The sequence below is a fragment of the Rhododendron vialii genome, chromosome 5a, assembly GCF_030253575.1.
Source record: "Rhododendron vialii isolate Sample 1 chromosome 5a, ASM3025357v1".
Lineage (NCBI taxonomy): Eukaryota > Viridiplantae > Streptophyta > Magnoliopsida > Ericales > Ericaceae > Rhododendron > Rhododendron vialii.
In genome coordinates, this window is record NC_080561.1 from 26,980,520 (window position 1) to 27,005,442 (window position 24,923).

Below are 24,923 nucleotides of genomic sequence, written 5' to 3' on the forward strand. Positions count from 1 at the left end.
TTTGAAGCGGCTTTGGACTTGGCTTTGAGGTTTTTCGGTGTTTTTGAAAGTGAAAAGGAGTAAAAATGACTTGTGCTCCGAAATGGGAATAGGCAAGGGTATTTATAGAGTGAAAATGGCTTGAAAAGGAAGCAAACTTGGTCTGCACGCATTTTTAACCGACTTTATGTCCACCGTACGGCACATAAACTCTACCGTACGGCACTACGCTTCCACCGTACGGCACATCCCAACCGACTTAAGTTTAGGCGGTTAAAAACTCTACCGTACGGTAGAAATATGTCCACCGTACGGCACAATTGACCGCCGTACGGTACAGTTGATTGCTCAACAGGCCGAACTTCAAATGGCCGCCCCGGACACTCTCGAACTCGGTTTTGGGTGTTCTTCGAAGCGTTGGAAAGCTTGTCAAGTCTACTTTCTAACCCAAGTAGTTTGGATCAAAGAAAATTTGTACATCAAAAGATATGACGATTCTACCCTCAGGTGGTCAAAAAAGAAGTCGTTTATGCAAAATCCTTGTATCTCCCTCATTTCAAATCAAATTAAGGCTTATTATATATCGATAAAGAGGGTTTTGAATGTACTAGAAGATGGTGGAATCCAAACATAAAAATAAGGAAGTTTGGTTTATGAAAAATGGGCTGAAAGCAGACTAAACCGAAGACCGTTGGTGCCACGATGGCCAAAACACGTACTCACTCATTTTTAGTGTTACTTGGCACTCTCATACCAACTTATAAGGTGTTTTCTCACTCCTTTGAGTACAAAGAGCATTGTTTAAAACTTTCAAGGCACGTTTTAATCATTGGAAAGCATATCGGCCACTTGTCTACGGTTTTCGAAAGGTAGCGCTCCAAAAGGTTTAGATCAATCCAAAGGTTTAAATCATGCTATGTTTATCATCATCGGGGACTTAAAAGATATTCGGAATTTCCAAATTGGGGTGTCTACATCATTATGGATTCTACAAAAATAATTCAAACTGCAAGTCATCCTTGAAATGTTTTTTCATGGGTTCCTAAAAAAAAAAAATAGCTCAATCCAATATCGGTAGGAGCTATTTCTGAATTCGTAGAGCGTCCTACGAATTCGCCCTACGAATTTTGAAATACTGTATCTCTTACCAATATCGGATTGAGCTAATTGTTTTTAGGAACCCATAAAAAAACATTTCAGGAATGATTTGCGGTTTGTATCATCTTTATAAAATTCGTAACAGGCTCCGCAAAATTTTTACCCATTTGTCGTGCCCCAAACAGGGCCATTGGCAAGAAATATTTAATTGAGAAGAAAGTGAGAGTAAATAATATTTTTAATGAGATAACTTTAATATAAAGAGTCTGATGCAGTAGACATTTTAAAAGTGAGTAGCTAAAGTAATAAGGTGGGCTTTTGAGGTGTAATTTGGTCCAAACTCTAAAGAGCCTAATGCGGATGCTCTTAAAAGAGAAAGACGAAGGGGCTGTTTGATAAAACTGAAAAATTAAAATTGAAAGCTGAAAAATTAAGTACTAAACACTGAATGCTGAATTTTTTGAGCTAAAAAAGCTTGATAAACATATTAAACATTGAATTAAAAAAATGATGAATTAATTTTAGTTCTGTTTCTCTCTTAATTTACTAACGATCACAGTGTATTTATAGTAGTGGTGGAGTGGTGGTGATGGAACGAAGGTGGTGGTGGTGGTGGTAGTGGAGTGGTGAGGGTGGGGATGGAGTGAGAGTGGTGGTGGTGTTGAAGTGGTGGCGGTGTAATGGTGGAGTGGCGATGGAGTGATGGTGGTGTATTGGTGGCGGTGGAGTGATAGTTGTGCAATGGTGGCGTTATGGTGGTGGTGATGGAGTGGTGGTTGTGCAATGGTGGCGTTGTGGTGGTGATGGCGGCGGTGGCGTGGTAGTGGTGGTGGAGGTGGTGGTGAGTGGTGGCGATGGAGTGGTGGTTGTGCAATGGTGGCATTGGGGTGGTGGCGGCGGCAATAGCGTAGTAGTGGTGGTGGTGGCGGTATGGTCGTTGAATGCAAGTAAACAAAAATTCAGCCATAATTAAATAACACTTATTTCTTAATTGATTCAATTTTAAGTATTGAATTTAGGTTATCAAACTAGCCCAAAGTTAAATCTGAAAGGCTTAAATAAGATTTTGTAAATCATTTCCCAAATTGATTGCCCTTTTTTAGCTGGCATAGGGCTGGTTTGGCAAAAAAGTAAAAACTTTATATATATATATATATATATATATATATATATATATATATATATATATGGGCGGATCCGTAGACAACCAAACAAACACCCCATCTCAGCCCTCCATTTCAAGGGCTGAGATTAAATCTCAACCCATCCTTAAAACAAATTACACGCTCCCCCTTCTCCTCCCATATCTCACGTTCTGAAATTCCACCATCCCGGCAGCCCCTCCAGGGCCTCCACCTCCCTCCACTCCGACTCCACCTCCCTTCACTCCGACCGACGAGCTCAGCCCCCGCCGCCGACGACCCTTTCTCTCCACCAACGACCCACCACCAAACTGCCGTAGACCCACCTGCCGATTTACATTTAAACTGGGACACACCAAGGTTTCTCTCTCTCTCTCTCTTTGACGACGACGACGACAACAACAACAACAACAACCGAAATCAATACAAGAAGCAGAAACCACAACAGAAATCAACCTTCTTGCCGAGAACCGGAAGTATCTTCTCGCTGGACTAATCTTTCAGGTTCTTAATTTGCCCTAGATTCTCCATCTTCAAACCCCAAAAAATTAGGGTTTCAAAATTTGGGGAAATTGCAGATTTTTCGCATTCAATTTGATTGCTAGTTGAACTTGTTTCACGTGGGTTGCAAAATCCATCTTTGGAATGGCGTGGTGAATTGGGAATGGGATCTTTGGAAAATCAACAGTGCTATTTAAATTGTTTTTGGTATATATATCTAGTGGTAAGATCCAATTCCTGAATTGGTGCTATGTCTGCATTTGCCTGTATAATTCACAGTGTATCATATTTATGAGTTGCTGATTAATAAAGAGTAGCCTATGCTTAGTTAGGTTTCTGAATCCTTAGGTGAAAGGTTGATGAAACAGAAAACGTGAACCACCAGAAGGAAAAGATCATTCTTTTTCTTCTTTTTCTTTTGTAGATTTGATTTTTGCTTTGGTCTTCATCTATTTAACCTAGTGGTGGGAGCAAGAGACTCTAATCAATGAGCTACACCAAGGGTATGAGCTAACAAAGCAGCTCAAATGCCCCATTGACATCCCTCGAATCGTGTGAATTTCTGGTTGACAAGATAATCTCCACTTATGACAAAGCCCTTTCTTTTTTCCTGTTGATTGCAGTTTGTGATTCTAGTTACCTATTTAACCACACTGTATACACCATGAGTTTCTTGTTGTTAATTGTGTTTGGCCTGCAATAAGAATGAGATAAGAATGCTAACAACTTTACTGTTTTGCAGCTTTGTTTAGATGGGGTGTGGCATTGCAGCAAAGATCACGACAACGACCAAGAAATGGTAAAGAGAATGTGAAGTTACTGCAGCAAGCAAAGAGGCTATTCGGGTTAAAAAAAGAGAGCAAAGAGGCTGTTTAAAGATGCAGCAACCAAAGAGGACTGCCTGTTGTTTTGGGATTTTTTTAATTTTTTTTTGTAATCTGGATAGATAGAGCTGTCTGAATTGGATTTGGATGGAGCTAGTTTTTTGTTGGGGCTTATAATAGAGCTATGTCTTTTGTTGGCTGTATTTTGTAGCCTTAATTTGAATAGAAGCTCCAGTTGAACTAATTTAAACATTTGACAAGCTTATAGTAGTGGGCAATGGATTATTTTTTGATCAATGTGTTTCGATTGTTATACCATAGCTTGTGCAAATTGAATGGTTGAGACATGGCTGCTTGATAACTTGGCAATGGATTTTATGGTTTTTGTTGTGAAAGGTGATTAACCACTTATGAGAAATGCTCGGCATGGACTTATGCGTAACTTGATGCTATTCCTCCTGTTTTTATTGTACTGATTGAGACGCAAGACGTCGGGCTAGGACCAAAAACAAGGGAAACTCTGCCAAAATTTTTCATGAATGCATTGCTATAAAATTAAAACCATGAAACTACCAGCTGTGCAGCAGCAAGCATGGTCCAACAACAAACATGATTAATGAAATTCCCATGGCTCATCACCAGTTGTGCAACAACAAGCTACCAATGCAGCAGCAGACCAGAATCTAGAGAAGCCAGAGAAATCACAGCTTTGGAAATACAACCTGGAAAAAGAGGAAATACAACCTGGAAAAAGAGACTCACAAATCCAATTCACCCAAATGAAGCAAAACAGCACAAATGTAATTGAAATAGCTACAACAATTGAACTACCAAGTAATAGCCAAAACAAGGACTTCACATATGACTTCCAACGCATACAAATGCCCAACATAAAATGGCAAAAGTTTCAGAAAAACAGATGAATTACTGCCCAGAGTATAGGGATACTATGATTGAGCAGTTAAGTATGTTCAAGCACAGATTCAAGAACTGGTCCATAAAAAGAACTTTCTTACAATTGACCTAAAAACTGGTCCATCCCATTACATTCAATTTCAAATTGAAAGCACAATTACTACATTAGTATTCTATAAAGAACTTTCACTTAACCTGATCCATACAATTACTACATTAGTATCATTCGGAGCAATCTTTCTTGCATTCAATTACATCCCAAAAACTGATCCATACAAAGAACTTTCACTTAACCTAAGAATAGATCATTACAAAACAAAGCCAACAAGCCAAAATATTCCAAGATCATTCGGAGCAATCTGAGCCGTCCTCGCCGTCCTCTTGGTCACTATCTGAGCCTTCCGCATCCTCTTCAAAGCCTATTGAATAAAATTGACAATTAAAAAAATAAGATTAATAAATAAGAAAATCTATGTCAATAAGAAGAATATGATTACTAATTGAGTTACCTTTGTTAGTTTTACTCGTTGGATTTGAAGGACAAGTTCTCTTATCATGTCCAAATTGAAAGCACATGTGACACTTTCTTTTCTTCTTATTTAATGACATCTCAATACCGCTTTTCAATCTTTCGGATTGTGTAGAAGCGGCTTTGCCCTTGACATCCTTTTTTCTACCCTTGCAAATTGAGATATTCGGATCCAAAAGCAATATCTGAGACGGCGACGGCTCGGTAAATTTCTCATTATCTTTTTCAGCACAAATTTCAATTGGAGACACCTTAGAAACTTCTTGGATCTTCTCGAATAAATCATTCATACCTTCAATAAAAATTGTGTATGCCTCATTTGATGGGGCGGCCAAACAAGCCAATTTTGTAGCTTCTTGACACATATGACTAAGCCTTAACGCCTCAGATTCTTCTTTGCCGTCGTCATGCACCAATCCTTGGGAATCAATTATCCTAAATTTGTTGGCCTTTTGCCTCTATCGTGGAAGAATAAAGTGTTCTGGTATTTCATCAATGTCTAGTCGGACAAACACTTTCAAAATGTGCGCACACAATATCCCAACAAACTCAAATTGTTGGCATTCACACTTACCCTCATAGGTTTGCGAATCCAATGTCACCTCAAACTTTTCAAGTTCATCATCTTTTGACTTCACTACGAAAGATTGAAAACCATTGCCATTTCTCACATTTTCAACTTTGTAGTTAAAGACTTGACTCCATGATTCCTTGAACTTGTTGAAGACGTTTCTAGTATACACTTTTCCCGCATGCTTCAACAAAAATTCATGGTCATTAACAATCCGAAACTTATGTTCGGACTCAAAATCTTCATCATTTTCCCTTTTCACAATCCTATTCAAGGCTTTCTCATACTTTACCACAAATTCTTTGAGATTTGATGCGTGAGTTACAAAACCATCAAAAAATGAGTTGATACCCTCACTATGTCCGGTTGTATTCATACCGGCAAAGAATGTACCACGATTATAAACAGGTACCCATGATTCACGAATTTCAAACAACCCTTGAAGCCATTTGTTGCTTTCTAACTCGTTTTCCTTCATCAATAACATCCATCTCCATTCAAAGTCCTCTTTCTTGTATGTCTCCTTAATACATTTTTTCATATCCTTCTTGAATTTCGATCTCTTGTAGTACACTTGAGACAACTTTTCAACAAATTTCTTCTTAATATGCCAAAGACAGAGACGATGACGGGTGTTGGGAAAGACTGTTGCAATAGCTCCTTTCATTCCCAAGTCTTGGTCAGTGATGATAGAAGTTGGAGGACGTCCACCCATAGCGTCAAGCCATGTCCGAAACAACCATTCAAATGTCACCTCTGTCTCGTCTTGTAAAAGTGCACATCCAAACTGTATCGATTGCATGTGATGGTTTACTCCCGTAAATGGTGCAAAAGGCATATCATACTTATTTGTTCGATATGTTGTGTCAAATGTGACCACATGTCCAAAATAATGGTACGCCATGCGAGATCGAGAATCCACCCAAAAAAAATTAACTGCCCTCCCACTTTCATCACATTGAATCGCATAAAAAAATTGTGGATTCTGTGCTTGTTTGTTCTTAAAGTAGTCAAGAACTAATTGTGCATCCCCACAATCTAGGTCTCTATGCCTCACATTTCTTAAGTGATTGTAGTAGTCCCTATTATCAAAGCCAATGTACTCCCCACCAAAAATTGAAGGAACTTTTGAAATTCCTATATTTTCTTTATGAAATACCTCAGTCAAATCCTTAACTGCATTGGGCATGTTTCGATTTGACTTCATTTTCATCCTCTTAGATGGAGTCACTAGTTGGTGGTTGTGACGTTCATCGAAACCTGTTACTTTCCATTTGTAATTCCATTTGTAATTCCATTTGTCAAGCATAATCCGCATATGAGCCTCGCATCCACATTTAACGGTTGAACAACTTTTAATTCTTTTCTTTGATATCACTTTCCCTTCTCTGACTGTCTCATCATTCACCTCCACGATACCCTCCTGCTGTTTTCTTGCAACATACTTTCCTTCTTTTCCACAAACAAATAGCACCTTAGTGACTTCATTTGACTGGTTTCGTCCTTTGCCTGAAGCCCGAGTACGAATCCAAAACCCATTTTCTTGACCATAACGTTCATAATATTTTCGTGCTTCTTCAATTGTCTCAAAATACATCCCAATTGTCGGTGTTGCTAAACCTTCCACAATATTATCTACAGTCTCGGTATCATCTACTTCGACATCATCTAAACCCATTAACTCCATTGTTCAACCTTTAGTTGCCTGCAAGAAAAATAAAAGAGATCCATAGCTATTGTGCAATAGTTTGGCAAGTCAAATTCACAAAATTATATCTCCAAGTAGTGCTAAGCAAATGAAAACTGGGAAAACATAAAATAAAATAAAAACCCAATTGGATCCATTACACAAATTATCTTCACCCAAATATTTACAAGGCAGATGATACTTTTTTGCTTCTTTGTAAAGTAATTAAGATGTGTATTGTTTCTTTTAAGGTCTCACGTTCGATACCTCTCATGTATCATCAACTCTTATGAGTTCATCTATACAGGGCATTGACCTAATTTTAAACGGGCTATGTGTCAACGAACGGTGAAATTGAGTCCCTAGAAAATAGTCAATGTATGCATAAACTAGCACGAATACACTTAGTTATTGAAAAAAGGTACAGTAGTGTATTGTTTTAACAAATGAATTGTTTAATACTCTGCCGTTGGATACAAGTGGGGTCATAAACAATCTTTAATGGGTTCAATCTTCGTTAATTTAATAGACATTTTTGGTATAATTGCAGTAGCATTTTAATTTCTCCCCATGGGGTCGACCCCATTAATTTTGCTGTAGCGTCGCCAGTGTACCCTACGAAAGTGCATAATTCGCTAAAACATTATAATAGAAAAGTGCACCCTAAAACCCCTATGAAAATGCGTAAACCTAAACCATAGGGTACCCTAAACCCTAAAAATAAAAAATGCTACAGTACGGGTCCACCCATGGGCCCAAAAACCCAGCTTGGCCTGGTTCGAAAGAGGCAGCTGTCAAGGAAAAAGTTGGGCCCATGTTCATATATAGCCAGTTAGTTGATAGATTTTCCTTCAGAAGGTTCGTCTTCCACATTTGAAGGAAGATGCATGCAATTTATGGAAACGGTAAATAAATAGTTGCAGGTCATTTAATTTTGGCCCATTCATCATATCAAATAAAGGGAGAGACCTTGGTGCGTCCTGATTTGAATGCCAAACGACAGGTGGGTTTGCGGGCAACGTGGTGGTGGGTCGTCGGTGGAGAGAGAGGGTCGTCGGCGGCGGGGGCTGAGCTCGCCGGTCGGAGTGGAGGGAGGTGGAGTCGGAGTGGAGGGAGGTGGAGGGGCTGCCGGGATGGTGGAATTTCAGAAGACGTGAGAGATGGAAGGAGAAGGGGGAGCGTGTAATTTGTTTTAAGGATGGGTTAAGATTTAATCTCAGCCCTTGAAATAGAGGGCTGAGATGAGGTGTTTGTTTGGGTGTTTGTTTGATTGTCTACGGATCCGCCCCGTATATATGTATATATATATATATATATATATATATATATATATATATATATATATATATATATATATTTGTCTATATTCAATTTTTTTTTCAAACTTGTAAGTTTTGCGTTAAATTTGTATGAATTATTGTACGTTTGGATAAGAGAAATTGAAAAAGTAAAAATTATGATTTGAACTCAAATTTTTTTTAGCTTAATTTTGTCTTTATTCAAATAATTATGAGTTTTGATTATAATATTTTAATTTTTCGATTTCTCTTGTCGAGATATTATCATTTTTTAATTTTCTGATTTCTCTCGTCGAAATTAATCAATAATCAACGAAAATTTGAAATAAACCTAAAAAATATGAAAAAAGACTTGAATAAAGACAGAAAAAAATCAAAATAGCTTATTTTACTAATCCAGTCCATAGTAACATGTATTTGATTGATTATTTAAGATTCACATAGAAAAGCAGTGCCATTGTTTTAGGGCGCCGCTGTTCGCAGCCCATTTCCTGCTATCCGCAGTCGATTAAAACTTTTACCAATTACGGACAAAAATGTCATCGTGTAGTTTGACCATTATACCCCTAAGACCTCATGTTATTTGACCATTTTACCCCCTAACAATATTACATACAACCACATACTCCTCATTTCCCTGATTTTCCCTCATTTTAAGGATGTCTCCTCCCTCCCCCCCAGTCAAACTCCTCCATTTTCATCCCTACCCAGCTCCCACCACTCACCAGCAGCCAACCTGCCTGTCTTCCTCCCCTCCTCTTCCTCCTAAATTGTCAATGGAAAGCTCAATTGTTTCATCTCCCTCCATTGATAAACAAGAAATAGTTGACCCATCAATACACTACGATTTGGAGTTGGAAGATCACACAATGGAAATTGAGAAACAAGTTGATAGCACAGATGTTGAAGTGACAAAGCAAAAACTACTGCAAAATGTAAGCCCGCCCTCCATTTTCAATTTCAGAAGCCCGACCGCCATTTTCAATTTCAGTTCTGGCCTGACACAATCGGACACACAATGCTGAAACTTTATTAACTTTTCGGACTCTAATGTCTGAATTATGTACAACTATTCAGATATTAATATCTGAATATTGTCAACATTTTCGGACTCTTATATCCGAATTTGGTGCCAGTTTTCAAATATTAATATCCGAATGAAACTGTAGAGAATCCTGCACTTACCTGGTTTGTCTTTGGGTGTTACAGGGTGACACTTCAACACTTGGTAGTTATGTTGGGTCATCGACTATACCTACTTTCACTCGTCTTCCATACGATTATACAGAGCATTTTACAACGGAGACGGTGGGTGTTTTTTGATGGAGTATTTATCATGTGCAATCTTATATTACAGGCTATAATTTATTTTTTTATGTGTGTATAGGTTTTTCCATCCGATGGAGCGTTGATAGATTGGATAAGATGCACTGGTAAACAACACGGGTTTATCATTGTGATTAGGGGTTTTGAGAAATGTATTAAGAACTGCACACCTAGGATGAGGTTTTCATGTGAAAGGAGCGGTAAATATAGGCTGTTTGTGAAGAAGGTTGATGGGAAGGAGGTAGCTGTGAAGAAGAGAGTGCGGTTCACGAGCACCAAAAACTGTGAATGCTCATTCGAATTGAAAGCTGTAAAGGGCAATGATGGTTGGACTGTCTTTGTCCATAATGGTACCCACAACCATCCTCCAACGATGTACTTGGATCGGTTAGAAAAGTACAAGTACGTTCATTGGACTCGTGGGAACGAGACTGAGAATGTCACAGATTTGTTTTGGTCTCCCCCATCTGCCGAGGAGATGTTACGTGTTTTTTCTCGAGTGTTAATGATGGATTGCACATGCAAGACAAATAAGTACAAGTTTCCTTTACTTCAAATTGTTGGTGTAACATCGACGGAGATGACTTATTGTGCAGCGTTTGCTTTCATGGAGTGTGAAAAACGGAAAACTAAACTTGGGTCTTGGAGAAGCTAAAAGGCATGATGGATTCCAATGTGCTTACGTCCGTTATTGTCACGGATAGGGAGTTAGCGCTTATGAATGCCATCACAAATGTTTTTCCTCATGCTACCAACCTCCTATGTAGGTGGCATAATGGCACGAACGTATTAGCCAAGTGTAGAAAGATGTTTGATGACAAGATGTGGGAGGAGTTTATTTGCAGTTGGGGCCTAGTCGTCCTTTCAACGAATGTTGCACAGTACGAGGAGCGCCTTTTGTGTTTTCAAGTGTGATTTTGAAATGGTTCCTGCAGCACTTGAGTACGTCGAGAAAAATTAGTTGGTACCCTACAAAGAGAGGTTTGTATGAGCTTGGACGGACAAAGTCACGCATTTCGGAAACCTAACAAGTAACAGGTAAACGCTTCATTCGCAACTCCGCTTTCCTTAATATTCATGTTATTCATGCATTTTTTAAAAAAATTCATATATTCATGTTATTTGCTATGGCTAATATCTTGCCATACATATTCGTAAGGCGGAGAGTTCACATTCGAAGTTTAAAATTCATATTGAAAACTCGCAATGCAATTTTGATACTATATGGGAGAAGATTCACAGATTAATGTTGTTACAAGTTACTGAAGTCAAAGCTTCTTTTGAGAAGAGCCTTAATTCTGTGCAACATGATTTTAGGACAACTCTATTTGATAGGCTAAGGGGAGCTGTTTCGTCGAATGCCATGACAGTTGTTTTAGCGGCTTCCCATCAAGTTGAATGGTTTGTGGAATCGAAGCGTGAGTGCGAGTGTTCTTTGTGGCACACCGATGGTTTACCTTGCACTCATGAGATTGCTTTACAAGATGGCAAATATACCCCTATCGATTGAGTTAATCTACAACCATTGGAAGAGGCTTTCTTTGCTTCCACCCTAGAATGAGGGTTCGATGGAAGAGGCGCTTTCAGCTTACTTTGATTGTTTTTACAATAAGTTCTTGAATGAAGATCAATATGATGTAAAGGTAAATTATGTTAAGAAGCTGCAAAAGCTTACTCATCCGAAAAGAAGTACCCTCCTTGAACCCAAAGTGAATGCAGAACCACGCTGTTAGAAAGTCAATGAAAGAAAAAAATATAGCCAAAGAACAAAATTTGATGCGTAGGGATCCCTCGGAGTTTGAGCACGTTCTGGTCTCCCTTCAAACCTCTAAGCCCATCAAAGAGAAACCGTGGCGCAATCTGAAAGGGAAAGCAAAAGTTCTAGCGCAACTTTCGATATGCCCCTTCATCAATCAATTCCCGGAAGCAATAAAACCTTATATAGAATTGATCAAGGATGTTGAAGATGATGGGAATTGTGGGTTTCGGACAGTGTTGGGCTTCATGAAAGACGACGTTCATGAGTGGTTAATGGTAAGAAGTGATTTGCTTAGGGAGTTGAAAACACATTTACACCTTTACGAACAAGTGGTAGGGGGGACCCAGAGGGTTCGGGAATTACTTCACATCTTGTCATGGTATGAAAGTCTAGCACCCCAGGAATATTGGATGACAATGCCAGACATGAGTCACATCATAGCATCTGCTTATAATTGTGTCCTTGTCCATTTCATATAATGTTGCTTGAAAGAAACAACATAATTTCAATACTGCTGCTTGACTTGGTGATTAATTCGTCAACTTGGGGATTAACTGGTTCATTGAACTGTCAAGCTCAACAACGGACGAACCATTGATTCATTCTGCAGCTCTTGTATCTTTATTTTACTGGCATAGATCTGAAGGGGAATCAGGGACAAACAAAATTATTCAGCTTCCAACCCATGTTTTTTGCAGGTAGAACTCTCTAATTGGTGTGTTGTCCATGTTCTTCTTGATCTAACCAAATTAAACAAAGGGGGTGTGTCCTCTCGATAAGGGAAAATCCTAAACCTCATGAAGACCAGACTCATCCTCGAGTAATGTAGGATTAACAATAAAAACATACTAGCTAGGACGAGGGCAGAGGCTTAAGATATTAACATTCGAATAGAGGGGATATAATCAGACTTTAATATCCGAAAATTTGTCAATCATTCCTGGACAACGTCAATGGTTCGTGTCATTGTCTAATCGGTTCACATTATATGATGAAAACGTCTAAAGTGGGAAATTTATAGAGACCCATCAAATAATTGGGGTAAAATACATACACGACTGGGGTAAAATTTAATGTGCGAATGGGGTCAACTATTTCGAATATTATAATTCGAATGAGGCAAAAAATTTCATATATTACATTTCGAATGAGCTATGCTAACAAATTCAACAGCTGTTGTAGTACATAGGGGCCAATCGGATACTAAAATCTGAATGATGTAATAAATTTCAAATCTTAAAATCTGAATAGGGGCAAATAATCAGACTTTAATATCTAAAATTGTGTCAAACAATCGAACTCTGATGTTTGATTATATTCGAAATACATGAAATAGATACATGAAATAACAGTATGCTCGTGGGTTTCCCAAGAAAAAAATCAAACAAAACCGCTGATGAACGCGTAAATGTTCACATTAACGCCTCCTAATTTATCATTGTTAAGTCTTTTTATTTTATTACTTGGTGTTTTAATGCTTCATTTTTGTGTCGTAGGTATTTGAAGAATTTGATAAAAAATTATGCAAAATAAAAATATTAAACGGTGTTTGATACTCGGCCATTCAGATCAATCAAGTGGAATTGTTGTACGAAGTAACGATTCACAAGTCAAATTGGCCGTGGGATTAGACCTTCACTGAAGGTGAAAATATGAGTTTGACTTGTCCTTATATCTTTTATGAGGGCCCAAGGATTCACAATTAGATGGACCAAAGGTGGGGCCCATGGTCTCTACATTTGGCATAACTAGGCCATTTGGGTTTTTATTATTAGGAAGAGGCAGCAGCTTATGAAAGGAAGAAAAGAAAGGACAGGGGCGGTAGCATTATTGTTTTCAACAAGTTTTATAAGAACGGACCAAGAAAAGTACGGAGGTCTACCGTTCTTTGACTCAAATATTGTTTAGCTTCTTTCAAGTTCTTCTTTCCTTCAAGTTATTTAAAGTTTCGTTCCACTACTCGCACTCCGGTAACTCATTTTAATTTTTTGTTTTTAATAAAAGTTATTTGCTGATATTTGATTAGTTGATATTTATTGTTTATTTTTCATTTCGCGTAATAAAAGTATGTTTCAAATTAGGGTTTCTTTCAATTTTGCTTGATAATGAATGAGTAGTTGTATAGGTAGGGTCGCGGGGTGATTAGCACGCCGTGACCGGTTCGGATGAGTTCTGCTCCTATTTTGAAATAAAAAATGTAAGAAAAAATAATTCAGATTGATAAAATACTTCTCGTACACGAACTTGAGCATTGTTGAAGCCCATGTGAACGGGGGAATGGGGGTCCAAAACTCATTCTCCGCTACGCATGGGTAAACGACGACCATAAGAGTTCGCATCTTGCGGGGTATCTTTTTCAGTCTAAAATCAAACGTTTTAAAGAACACCGATTGGAGTAGATAAGTTCGGGCCAGTTGCGAGTGCTATGAATCTTACGACCGAAGTACAATTAATTTTTAGGTTTTAGTTAATCTTAATCAATCGACAAGGGGTGGCTCTCTAAGAGCCAGTTTAATCGGTAACACCCAGAGTTTTTAGTCAGCACACGTCATTGTCTCTGTGGATTTGACTCTGGACTTACCGGATATTATGCTACGTCGGTCTCCACCCTACGCTTGGGGCAATCCATTAATTTAGGACTAGGAAATCGTCAAGCAATCGCGTAACAAGTGTAAATTTTTTACCGATGTTGAACTTCGAAATCATTGGTGATACCGGCGTGTTGTGCTCTTCTCTTACATCTCCTTCGCCTCAAAGCTATGCTGCTGTTGTGGTGTGGTGGGAGTGATGTTGTGGTGGTGACTAGGGAGAAGAAGAAATGGGAGAAGACAAAGAGAGAGAGACGGGGTGGGTTTGGTGCTAGGAGTGATGACTAGTGAGAGGGGGTGGGTTTGGTGTGGTGGGTGGTGGCGGTAATGAGGGCTAGTGGCAGACTGATGAATGGCAGAGAGAGAGGGCCTGAGGTAGAGAAAAACGGGGGGGGGGGAAGGAGGGTTTGTAGGTATAGAAGTGTTGTGGGGTGTATATATTTCGTGGGTTGTAGGTATAGAAGGGTAAAATGGGAAGATTAGGGATATTTTGTTGGTTGTAGGTAGCAAATTCTTATAAGGTAATAGGTTGTAAGTAGCAATCAACTGTGGATAGTAAGGGCTGCGAATAGCAATGACTTTGTTTTATGATGGAAAAAAAAATCCCACGGCCAAATGACGTGAAATCCCCAACCAAGCCAGGCCAGATGTCGTGCAGTACGAATCCCTCCAATTCGAGCATTCATCCAATTAACCTCCGCCACGTCAAATCCATGACACTCAAACACACGTGTCATTTTCTGATTCGTATATTCTCAGCACTATAGATGCACTGTTAAAAAAATCCCCACGCAAAAACGGATCTTCCTATATATTAGCACAGTCTCCTCTCTCTCTCTCTCTCACTCCAACAGTTCTCTCTCTCTCTCTCTAGAGCCATGGCGACGGAGAGACGAAACCCTACTCTTCTCTCTCTCATTGCCCTCTCTCTCCTAGCGATCGCGTCGGCCGAAGTCTTCTTCGAAGAACGTTTTACCGGTACTCTCTCTTTCTCTAAATCATGTTTTTATCCTTGCTTGCTTATTTTCTTTCACTTGCATTTCTATTGTATAGATGTTGAGTTCGATCTTCCTTGTTGATGATCGGCATTGTAGTTACATTCATCTTGTGGATCTGATTAGGTCGAATTGGTAACTTGCAATTCGTGTGATAGATCTGTTTTTAATTCAGGATATACTCGCGGTTCCGAATGAGATGTTTCTGTTGTGTATTTCGTGATGCAAATTACGTGGAAGTTATAGAAATCACTTGTAGACAATCTTTATTCATTTTTGTTCCTTTTGACTTGTGGGCATGTGTAATTGATTAATGGAGTGCTTGGTTATTTGTTCTAATCTGGGTGTTTAAACAGCGAGGAACCCAGTGCAGTGTAGTGTAGGCATCTCCAGACGTTATGTAGTAGTAATTCCAATTTGGACGTCGCTCCCGTCAGTTGCAGTATCCAGAGTGTTTTTAGATTAGCCAAATTTTGGGTGGAAATTGGAATGTTTTTTGAGAATATGAAAAATATTTGTGATGGTTTCTGCAAAAGAGATTTGGAAACAAGTATTGAAACCCATGAACCAAATAAGATTTCCTTGTTTTCTGGAAAATGAATTTCGGAAAGAGAATTGAAGAACTGAAATAATTAAACGTAATTGTGGATTTTGTTCACTTATCTTTGTAAGTGACGGACTGCTTAGTCCTCTGTATTTATGTACCTGAATAACTGTACAAGTAAGAAATCCACAGCTGTGTGGACTACACTTATTGGAATGCTATTTTAAACTCTAAACAATTTCATTCCATCTAGTTTCTTTTGGCTTGTAGGATTAGACTGTGATCTAGGTGTGCATATGCTCTCTAAGCACCCCAATAACAATATGTATACTTGTGTGTACGCATTTACTGATATCGCCCAGCTGATATCGACACATATCGATATACGAGAAAAGTGCGATCAATAACCAAAAAGTTCATCATGCAGAAACAGGAGATAGGTTCTTGTAGCCTTTCGCTTTTACGGTTGAGTTACTTTCTTCTTCTTTTTTCTTTTGGGGTAAATTAGCTTGAAATATAAAAAAGAGGTTAAACGAATGTAGTTGTTTACAAGAGGCATATCCCAGGAAACAAAGAAGGAAAAGAAAATAAGAAAAGAAAAGTGCGTGCTCCCCTGCACAACTGATGGGATAATGAGGAAAACCGTGCACAACCCGCATGGCAAGGTATAGTAAAGCAGTATGCCTTGCACAACCCGCAAAGCTAGGAAGCATATCAACAGAAGTATCATATAAGTAGAACAAATGTCTCCCGTAACACAACGTAAATAGTGCAAAACATCAAAAGATAAAGTGGAGGAGATAATTTCTTTGAACGATCCTTTTTTCTGCCCATTCTTTCTTTGAAACTAGTGTTTACTGTCAGATGCTAAATAGTTATTTGTTGCTGCTATGTGATAATTACTCTCTGGTTTACTGTCAAGATGGTTGGGAAAGTCGGTGGGTGAAATCTGACTGGAAGAAAGATGAGAACATTGCTGGGGAGTGGAACTACACTTCTGGTAAATGGCATGGAGATGCTGATGATAAAGGTACCTTCTAACTTGTAGTAATCTCTCTGTCACACTGTAGAAATCTTTTTATGGTCGTTTTATAAAGAGAGGCGGGTCTCTCTCTCTCTCTCTCTCTCTCTCTCTCTCTCTCTCTCTCTCTCTCTCTCTCTCTCTCTCTCTCTGAGTTTCAGATGTTTACTTGATTTGTCTCTTCAATTCCTGATGCAGGCATCCAGACCAGTGAAGACTACAGGTTCTACGCTATATCTGCTGAGTACCCTGAATTCAGTAACAAGGATAAGACCTTAGTTTTCCAGTTTTCTGTTAAGCATGAACAGAAGCTTGACTGCGGTGGTGGCTACATGAAGTTGATTAGCAGTGGAATTGATCAAAAGAAATTCGGTGGTGATACCCCATATAGGTAACACACTTTTTCAGTTTACTTTCTAGAATATTGTTATCTCTGTTAAATGTCTGACTTCTTATATCATACGGTTGTATGCAGCATCATGTTTGGTCCAGATATCTGTGGCTACAGCACCAAGAAAGTCCATGCCATTCTTACGTACAATGAAACAAATCACTTGATCAAGAAGGATGTTCCTTGTGAGACAGACCAGCTGACTCATGTCTATACATTTATCCTCCGCCCGGATGCCACCTACAGCATCCTTATTGACAATGAGGAGAAGCGAACTGGTAGCTTATACTCTGATTGGGACCTTCTACCGCCAAAGGAAATCAAGGACCCAGAGGCCAAGAAGGTAATTTGTTACGCCTGGATACTTGTGAGTTTAACATTTTATAAATTCAATGTTTTTTTATTTGCCACATCTTTAATGATGGCAGCCTGAAGATTGGGATGACAAGGAATATATTCCTGATCCTGAAGATACGAAGCCAGAGGTAATAAACAATTTAATACCAGCTCGTCCTTGTTTATCCCTAAGTTTATTTGACAGCTTAGAAACTTAGTTGTACTGTTTTATTGTCTTCACAGGGATACGATGACATCCCAAAGGAGATACCAGATCCTGATGCCAAAAAGGTATGTGTTTACAATTTCCTGTCGAATATTATATACCAGGAATTAGGAAAATTTTACTGAGTGGACATGGCTTGCAATTTCAGCCTGAGGACTGGGATGATGAGGAAGATGGCGAGTGGACAGCCCCCACAATGGCTAATCCTGAGTACAAGGGTCCATGGAAACAAAAGGTTTGTCGAGTTCTTGATTTAAGTAATTTCATATGATTGAGTACCCATCTTATGTCAATTTCATTTTTGCAGAAAATTAAGAATCCCAACTACAAGGGAAAGTGGAAGGCACCTATGATTGCCAACCCAGGTGGTTGTCTGTCTTTTGAAGGCTTTCCATGTTATCTCAACTCTCATCTTTATGTTTCGTGTTAACTGACTTCTGCAATTACTGCGACATGCAGATTTTAAGGATGATCCTAATATCTACGTTTTCCCAAGCTTGAAATATGTGGGCATTGAGTTGTGGCAGGTATTTCGATTTTTGCCCTTCCAAGTTTTATTTGTATAGGAAAATTTGGACTATGGCTGAGTAAGGTGCATGTTCTTTTGTCAGGTTAAATCTGGAACCTTGTTTGACAATGTCTTGATTTGTGATGATCCGGAATATGCCAAAACACTGGCAGAGGAAACATGGGGCAAACACAAGGATGTATGTTGACCTTTTTTCCCTTAAAAGCACATTTTTGAAAGTTCCCCCTATATGTCAGTTTTTGAGATTATTATATTATTCTGCAGGCCGAGAAGACGGCATTTGATGAGGCAGAGAAGAAGAACGAGGCAGAGGTACATTTTTTTGGTTGTACATGACTAATATTCATGATATTTGAGGGCCAATTTCCCCAAAAAAAAAAACCTTACTTTTTGGACATTTTGGGATTTTCTTGGATTCTTTCAAAAAGAAATTGGGTACAAGTCATAATTTTTTACTTTTCTGATTCCTCTAATCGAGATAAACCAATAATCCACAAAAGTTTGACACAAAAATAACAAATGCGATTTTTTTTTTAATAAGGACTAAACAAAAAGCCAATTTGGCTTTTTTTGGGAAACTGGCCCCGAGAAATGGTAATGCTCATTGGTAGTGTTTGGTTTGGTGGAATGATTTTTTAGGGTCATTCCTTGGCCTCCCAATGGGATGGGTATTCACCTAAAATTGGTGAATGGTTAGCAAATGGTTAGCAAATCTAAGGTGGACTTCCAAGGGAATGACCTTTGGATCTTCATTCTAGTGAACGAGACACTGCCCTAATATATTTTGGTTACAAAATGGAATGATTTTAGAAAGGCTATTCCTTGGCATCCTAGTGGAATGGGCATACCACTAAATTGGTGAATGGGTGATTCTATTTGCAATATAGAGCTTTGTAAATATTTTTAGCATGTCAAAGGTCAGAATGATCCAGTGGACCAAACACTACCCTAGTATTTCGAGGTCTGAAGATGCATTACTGCATATTCAAGATGTAGTACCTGAGGGGAAATATAACTAGCTTATATGAGTCTGAACATTTTACTGGGTGAATATTAATTCTGCATTTTCTGTCTTTTGTTTACTTCTGGATTTGATTTTCTCAGGAATCGAAGGATGACCCTATAGATTCTGATGTAAGCTTATGGACTTGTCACCTTAGTGTATCTTTTTTAATTTGTTTGTTTCAATGCTTATTATGTGGTAAACTGTTTTCCAGGCTGAGGATGCCGATGATGACGCCGATGCCGATGACGATGATGATGTCGATGACACAAAGGATGCCGATGAGGCTGCACATGTAAGGATTCTCTCTACTTTAAGTTGTTTTGATTCAATTCTGTATTAAAGATCAATCATTTTAATTTTTCTCATTCTGTCCGGTTTGTATTTCCAGGATGAACTGTAGGGAGAGGTACAATGTTCCGGTGACAAATCGGCGTTTGAATTTTTGTTTTTCTCTTGTTTGTTTGCAGTTGTAGTTTTTTATCTTTAGGGAAAAGACAGTAGAGGCCTGCTTGCAAAAAAACTGCGGCTAATTATAAATCCCATTCGCTCCCGATTATCAGAATAATAGAGAGATGCACATTCATGATGGTAGTTTGGATTTGGAAATCATGTATAATGGCCCCTTTTGGCATTCTTGGTTAGGGAATGGCTGCACCACTTTCCATTTTGTTACTATTTCGTGATTACCTAGATTTCTGGATTTCTATACCAAGAGTTGTTATTTAGCTCATCGCTTATCTGAAGGTACCATGGAATTTCTGGGTCAACATAGATGTGTTTTTTTGGTAGACCTTGTTGAGACTTTTTAATTATGTAAAAGCATGATTGATTTGACTATTTTGTTATTAATTTTTACAAAATGAATAATTTTGATCATCAAAGGTGGACAAGAATTAGCACACAAATGCAAAACTGGCCCAATTAGTTATTTCTCTCAATGCTCTTGGGGCACCACTTGGTGGTTCTCTAAGCTTCTTCCCACCACACATTTTTGGGGTACATACATTTAGGAGATCGAGATAGAGTCATTTAGCAAATCAGAATAGAATAGTATCTTTTTGTGAGAGTACGGATTTCATTTGGCGGTTCCCTAAACTTCTTTCCATCACACATTTTTGGGGTTACATACATTTAGTCGAGGATAGAGAGAGATAGAGAGACTCATTCAGTAAATCAGAACAAAATAGTATCTTTTGTGAGAATATGGATCTCTTTTTTTTTTTTTGAACTGTTTGCCATTCTCATTAACTCAAAGCCTCAACAGAGGCATCTTCTTTACAAATAACGGAAAGAGCAAAAGGAAAAATTGAGACCTAGTCTAAGCGGATAAAACCCTTGAAAGCGTGGGAGGCAACCCAGTGAGAAGCCTTGTTACAGGCCCTAGGCACCCAAGAAAACTTCCTAGCAAAATTAGAAGAAAGTAGTCGAATATACCTAACCAAAGCAGCGCACTCCCGGGGGGGAACATTTTCTGTAGAACATAACTTGATGACCATTTTGTTGTCGCTTTCAATGATAGCTTGGGGAATCTGATTCGATGTGATAAGATGACGAGCTAACCGAATTGCTAAAGCCTCTCCTTGGATGGCTGAGGAGGCATTCACCAAGGAGGAACAGCCATCCAGCACTGCGCCTTTACACTTCCTAAGCACCACTGCAATTGCTGCCTTGGGAGATCCCTTCTTCAGAGCCACATCGCAATTTGCCATAACCCACCCCTCCTCTGGGCACTCCCAATGTGTGACAGTAGAAGCTTGCTCCATATGCTGCCTTGTGATCTATTGATTCCCCAAACTTCCTTGGAATTCGGACCATCCGAAATTTGCTCTAGCCATGGTTTCCCATGGATCTATTGGTACATGATTAAAGACCCAGTCATTCCGCGATTTCCATAATTGCCATGCCGGAAAAATGATTTTACCCATGCAAGTAGGCCCATCTATAGTTGAATCCAAGTGGTCCATGACAGAGATAGTCCACTTCATGACAGACAAGATTGCCAAAGAATCCACTTTGTAATTTAAGCTGCTTCCAAACCAAACTGCATTGGTCCAGTCGCACTAGAAAAGAAGGTGCTCAGCGCTCTCAGGCTCCCGAAGACAAATTGGGTAAATTGGGGAGGGATTGCATCTTCTCCTGTGTAAGTTTTCCTTCGTAGCCAAGAAGTTACAGCAAGCTTTCCACCAAAAATGCTTGAGTTTTGGAGGGATATTCAGATTCCAAATAAACTTCCAAACTTTGTCAGGTGGTTGGAATGAGGTGGACAGTCTATTAGAGCACTGTCTTGTGTCGGCTTCCATAGCAATATGATACCCAGTCTTAACAGAATAGGACCCTTTTGAGTTGTAATGCCATACCAGAGAGTCAATGTTGCCCAATTGAGAAATAGGAATGCTCAGGATTAAATCTGCCTCCTCCCTCTAGACCAGAGACCGAATCCCATCTTCCTTCCAAGCCTTTGTGTTGCTGTCAATCAGATCACCAACCACTTCCACAATACAGTCAGGAGGTCTGGTAGAGTGAATATTGAAATCCTTCTCCATATGAATCCAATTATCATTCCAGAAGGAAATATTTGACCCATTTCCCACCTGCCACCTGATTCCCTTATGGAGGAATTCCCTACCTTGGATAAGACTGGACCAAGCCCAGGAGGCACGCTTCCCTTTTGAGGCATGTAAGAAGTCAGTGTTTGGGAAATACAGTGTAGAGACCCGTATTTTTGGAAATCGTTGAAAGGTTTTATAATGTTAGAATTTGGAATAAATGGGGGATTTATTGAATTATTTGATTTGGGATCAATGTGAGAAGGTTGTTTGTAGAGGGTTACATATGCAATTTGTGATTGTATGAGTATATATATGTGTGGTTGTGTGTGTAGGGGAGAAAAATTCCCCAATCCCCTCTCTCTCATCTCCCAACCTCTCTCTCGGCTCCCTCTCGGCTCTCTCTCACTCTCTCGCTCTATCACCCAAAATTCCACTAGGAAAACCACCAAGATCCACCTCCATTCCACCCCTCAATCGTAGTCTTGAGCTTCAATTTCGTGGGTTTTGCTCAGAGGAGGAGTATTCGGTTGGTTTTGAAGTTTGGAGAACTAGGGCTTGCTAAAATCGCGTGGGTTTCGATCCTCGACTTGAGGTAGGGATTTCTTGCTCTTGTTATGAGTTTATATGATGATTAAGTGCCTAAATCGTGCTTTAGTTCATTAGGTTTCGACTTTGTGCTCATTCTCGATTTTCTGCAAAATTGCCCACTGTAATGTAGTGGTACTGATACCACTTTTTTGAGGTACTGGTACCTTTGGTACCGATACCTACTTTTTAAGGTATCGATACCTTGACTCTGATTGCTCACTGGATTGGTCTGGTACCGATACCTACTTTTTGAGGTATTGGTACCAATGGCTCAGAAAATTGTTTTGAACTTTGTTGATTATTCGTCGACTGTATTGACCCCCAATCACTTCTAACACACTCTAAACATTGTTAAACCATCCCTAAACTTGATTATTTGGGTTCCAATGATTCGTTGATCGTTCCCATCTCTCGATACTTGTTAAGCGTAATCTTAGCACCGTTGTATTTGGAAAATATACCGTAAGGATGTTTAGGTGAACTATAGGTTATACGAGGCGTTGTGGTGAGTATGATGGGTAGTCGTGAGTTTGGCTAGTGATCCGAAATGTACCGTTGTAACTCGTATCCTTGTGATTCATCCCGTAGATCTTCCTAAACTTCTTGGGCTCTCGTTTTATGAGGTACTAGTATAGAGGCTAGTGGTTAGAGTGTCGTAAAGTTACTTATGAGTTCAGTATGCTGTGTAGGGTGTGGCGATATACACAGGGGAAATGTGTATACTTATCTACTAGTTGATTCTATGGTATGGTTGATTGTTTCGGAGTGCTTTGAAACATTAATGATCAATTGGTAAGTGGATATAATGAGATCATGTGCCATGTTGTATGGATGATATCGATTGGTTATAAGTTGAGAATGAGGTCATTCAGGAATATGAAATGGGAAACAAGAAACAGAACAACACCACGAATATGAAGAAAGCCACGGATCCACTGAATGGTGCAATGCCGGAATGAACATGGGACACACGGGGTCCCAAACGCCCGGACAAGAATGAAAGGTTTCTAGTGGACGCACGGGGTCCCAAACGCCTGGACAAGAATGAAAGGATTCTAGTGGACGCACGGGGTCCCAAATGCCCGGACAAGAATGAAAGGTTTTTAGTGGACGCATGGGGTCCCAAATGCCCTTAATTGTACTGAAACAGAAAATGGCTAATACTTGAGAAATACAAGACAAATTGATTATGTTCAAAAAGGGAATTTAGTGAATGTTCGTACTATTCTGCCGAGAGGTGTACTCGTTGTCATTAACATCTTGGTATTCGTCGTACACATATATTGTTGTTCACATATTACTGTTGGTGTGTGATCATTACATATACATATAGATAGAGGCAGAATGGAGTATTTGTGTAGCCATGGACAAGTGACGGGTGGGGACAAATTGTGGTCTAATTAGGGTAATTTGAATCAGCTTATGCTTCTAGTTTGGCGTATGAGATGTTAGGAATACCCCTATGAAATCATGATCCACTGGTTGTAGTATGCTCGTTTGTGACAGAAGTCTCATGTTTCTTTGTGGTATCTTGTCGTATTCACTCACTCTAGGTGCATGACTCATTATATTTTCTTATAACTTGCGTATAGATTTCTCTACTGGGCTAGTGTAGCTCAACCTATCATTTTCAGGTACATCACAGGGGTGCAGTCATGGAAAGTATGGAGTGCATGCAGACATCATAGACTAAAGTTATTTTCGAAAGTATTTGTCTATCTTCGTAAAATAAATTGCATTGTATTATTTTCTCTGTTTTTTGGGAATACTGTATCGATTGGACAAACTTGTGGATTCAGACACTGTAATGTATTTTGGGGGTATTGTATGTACTATTGTGAGGATTTGTATTTAAAATGGTATTGTTACTTATGTTAAAAATCGAGGGCGTGACATATAGCCCCTTCATCATCCTACCCAAGAAAGAATAAGGGTTGATGGTAAGTCTCCAGCCCTGTTTTGCTAACATAGCCATATTGAAAGCTCGAAAATCATGAAATCCAAGGCCTCCCTTTAGTTTGGACTCGGTAGCTCGAGTCCAACTTGCCCAATGCACTCCTTTACTCTCTGGATTACCACCCCACCAGAAATTAGCAATGTACGAGTTTGGCTTAGCACAAAACTTTTTGGGTAGGACAAAGCAAGCCATGGCATAGGCTGGAATGGCTTGGACCACATGCTTTATCATAACCTCCTTCCCTGCCACTGTAAGTTGCTTTTGTTTCCATCCTTGGAGCTTAAGCAGGACATGCACTAACAGGAAATCATATGCTTCTGCTTTTGGTCTTCCCTAGAAAGCTGGAAGACCTAGATACTTAGCATTTTTTCTCAACTGAGGCGTGGATCAGATTACAAATTTCTTCTTTTAACGCAATGGGGGAGTTGGTCGAGAAAGTAACCCCAGATTTGTCGAAGTTGACCAGCTGCCCAGAGGCCACATTGTATAGGTCCAAGATGGCCAAAATTTTTGCACATTCATCCTTATCGGCTTTGAGGAAAAGAATTGCATCATCCCCAATGA

General features: G+C 39.3%; 3 protein-coding genes across 7 annotated transcripts in view; 1 reads left to right on the forward strand and 2 right to left on the reverse strand.

Annotated features, from left to right (window-relative positions):
* Positions 1-4,682: 4,682 nt before the first annotated feature.
* Positions 4,683-5,866, reverse strand: LOC131325630 (uncharacterized). The gene is made up of 2 exons (XM_058357966.1): positions 4,969-5,866; positions 4,683-4,878 (listed from the first exon to the last, which is right to left on the reverse strand). The coding sequence occupies exons 1-2, from the start codon at positions 5,351-5,353 to the stop codon at positions 4,805-4,807; spliced, it is 459 nt and encodes a 152-aa protein (XP_058213949.1). The 5' UTR covers positions 5,354-5,866; the 3' UTR covers positions 4,683-4,804.
* On the reverse strand, positions 5,447-7,246 carry LOC131327756 (protein FAR1-RELATED SEQUENCE 5-like). Its single transcript, XM_058360891.1, has one exon. The coding sequence runs from the start codon at positions 7,244-7,246 to the stop codon at positions 5,447-5,449; it is 1,800 nt and encodes a 599-aa protein (XP_058216874.1).
* Positions 7,247-15,015: 7,769 nt separating this feature from the next.
* LOC131325631 (calreticulin) overlaps positions 15,016-24,923 on the forward strand; it is a 43,633-nt gene continuing 33,725 nt past the window's right edge. For 2 of the 5 annotated variants that reach the window (XM_058357969.1, XM_058357973.1), the window contains exons 1-11: positions 15,031-15,195; positions 16,679-16,786; positions 16,976-17,168; positions 17,253-17,511; positions 17,597-17,653; positions 17,748-17,795; positions 17,879-17,965; positions 18,038-18,095; positions 18,190-18,257; positions 18,342-18,437; positions 18,524-18,571. In XM_058357969.1, coding sequence (XP_058213952.1) covers positions 15,096-15,195; positions 16,679-16,786; positions 16,976-17,168; positions 17,253-17,511; positions 17,597-17,653; positions 17,748-17,795; positions 17,879-17,965; positions 18,038-18,095; positions 18,190-18,257; positions 18,342-18,437; positions 18,524-18,571 — 1,122 coding nt within the window. In that variant the 5' untranslated portion in view covers positions 15,031-15,095. Of the gene's footprint in view, positions 15,196-16,678; positions 16,787-16,975; positions 17,169-17,252; positions 17,512-17,596; positions 17,654-17,747; positions 17,796-17,878; positions 17,966-18,037; positions 18,096-18,189; positions 18,258-18,341; positions 18,438-18,523; positions 18,572-19,363; positions 19,394-19,476; positions 19,558-19,653; positions 19,996-24,923 lie in introns of those variants that run through there. The other 3 variants (XM_058357968.1, XM_058357971.1, XM_058357974.1) reach the window with 3 other exon arrangements.

Bases quoted from the DNA above. Each gene is read 5' to 3' on its own strand.
- LOC131325630 (XM_058357966.1), bottom strand. From the start codon at position 5,353: ATGTGTCAAGAAGCTACAAAATTGGCTTGTTTGGCCGCCCCATCAAAT. The intron at 4,879-4,968 runs GTAACTCAATTA...TTTATTCAATAG, and splicing joins AACGAGTAAAACTAACAAAG to GCTTTGAAGAGGATGCGGAA.
- LOC131327756 (XM_058360891.1), bottom strand. From the start codon at position 7,246: ATGGAGTTAATGGGTTTAGATGATGTCGAAGTAGATGATACCGAGACT.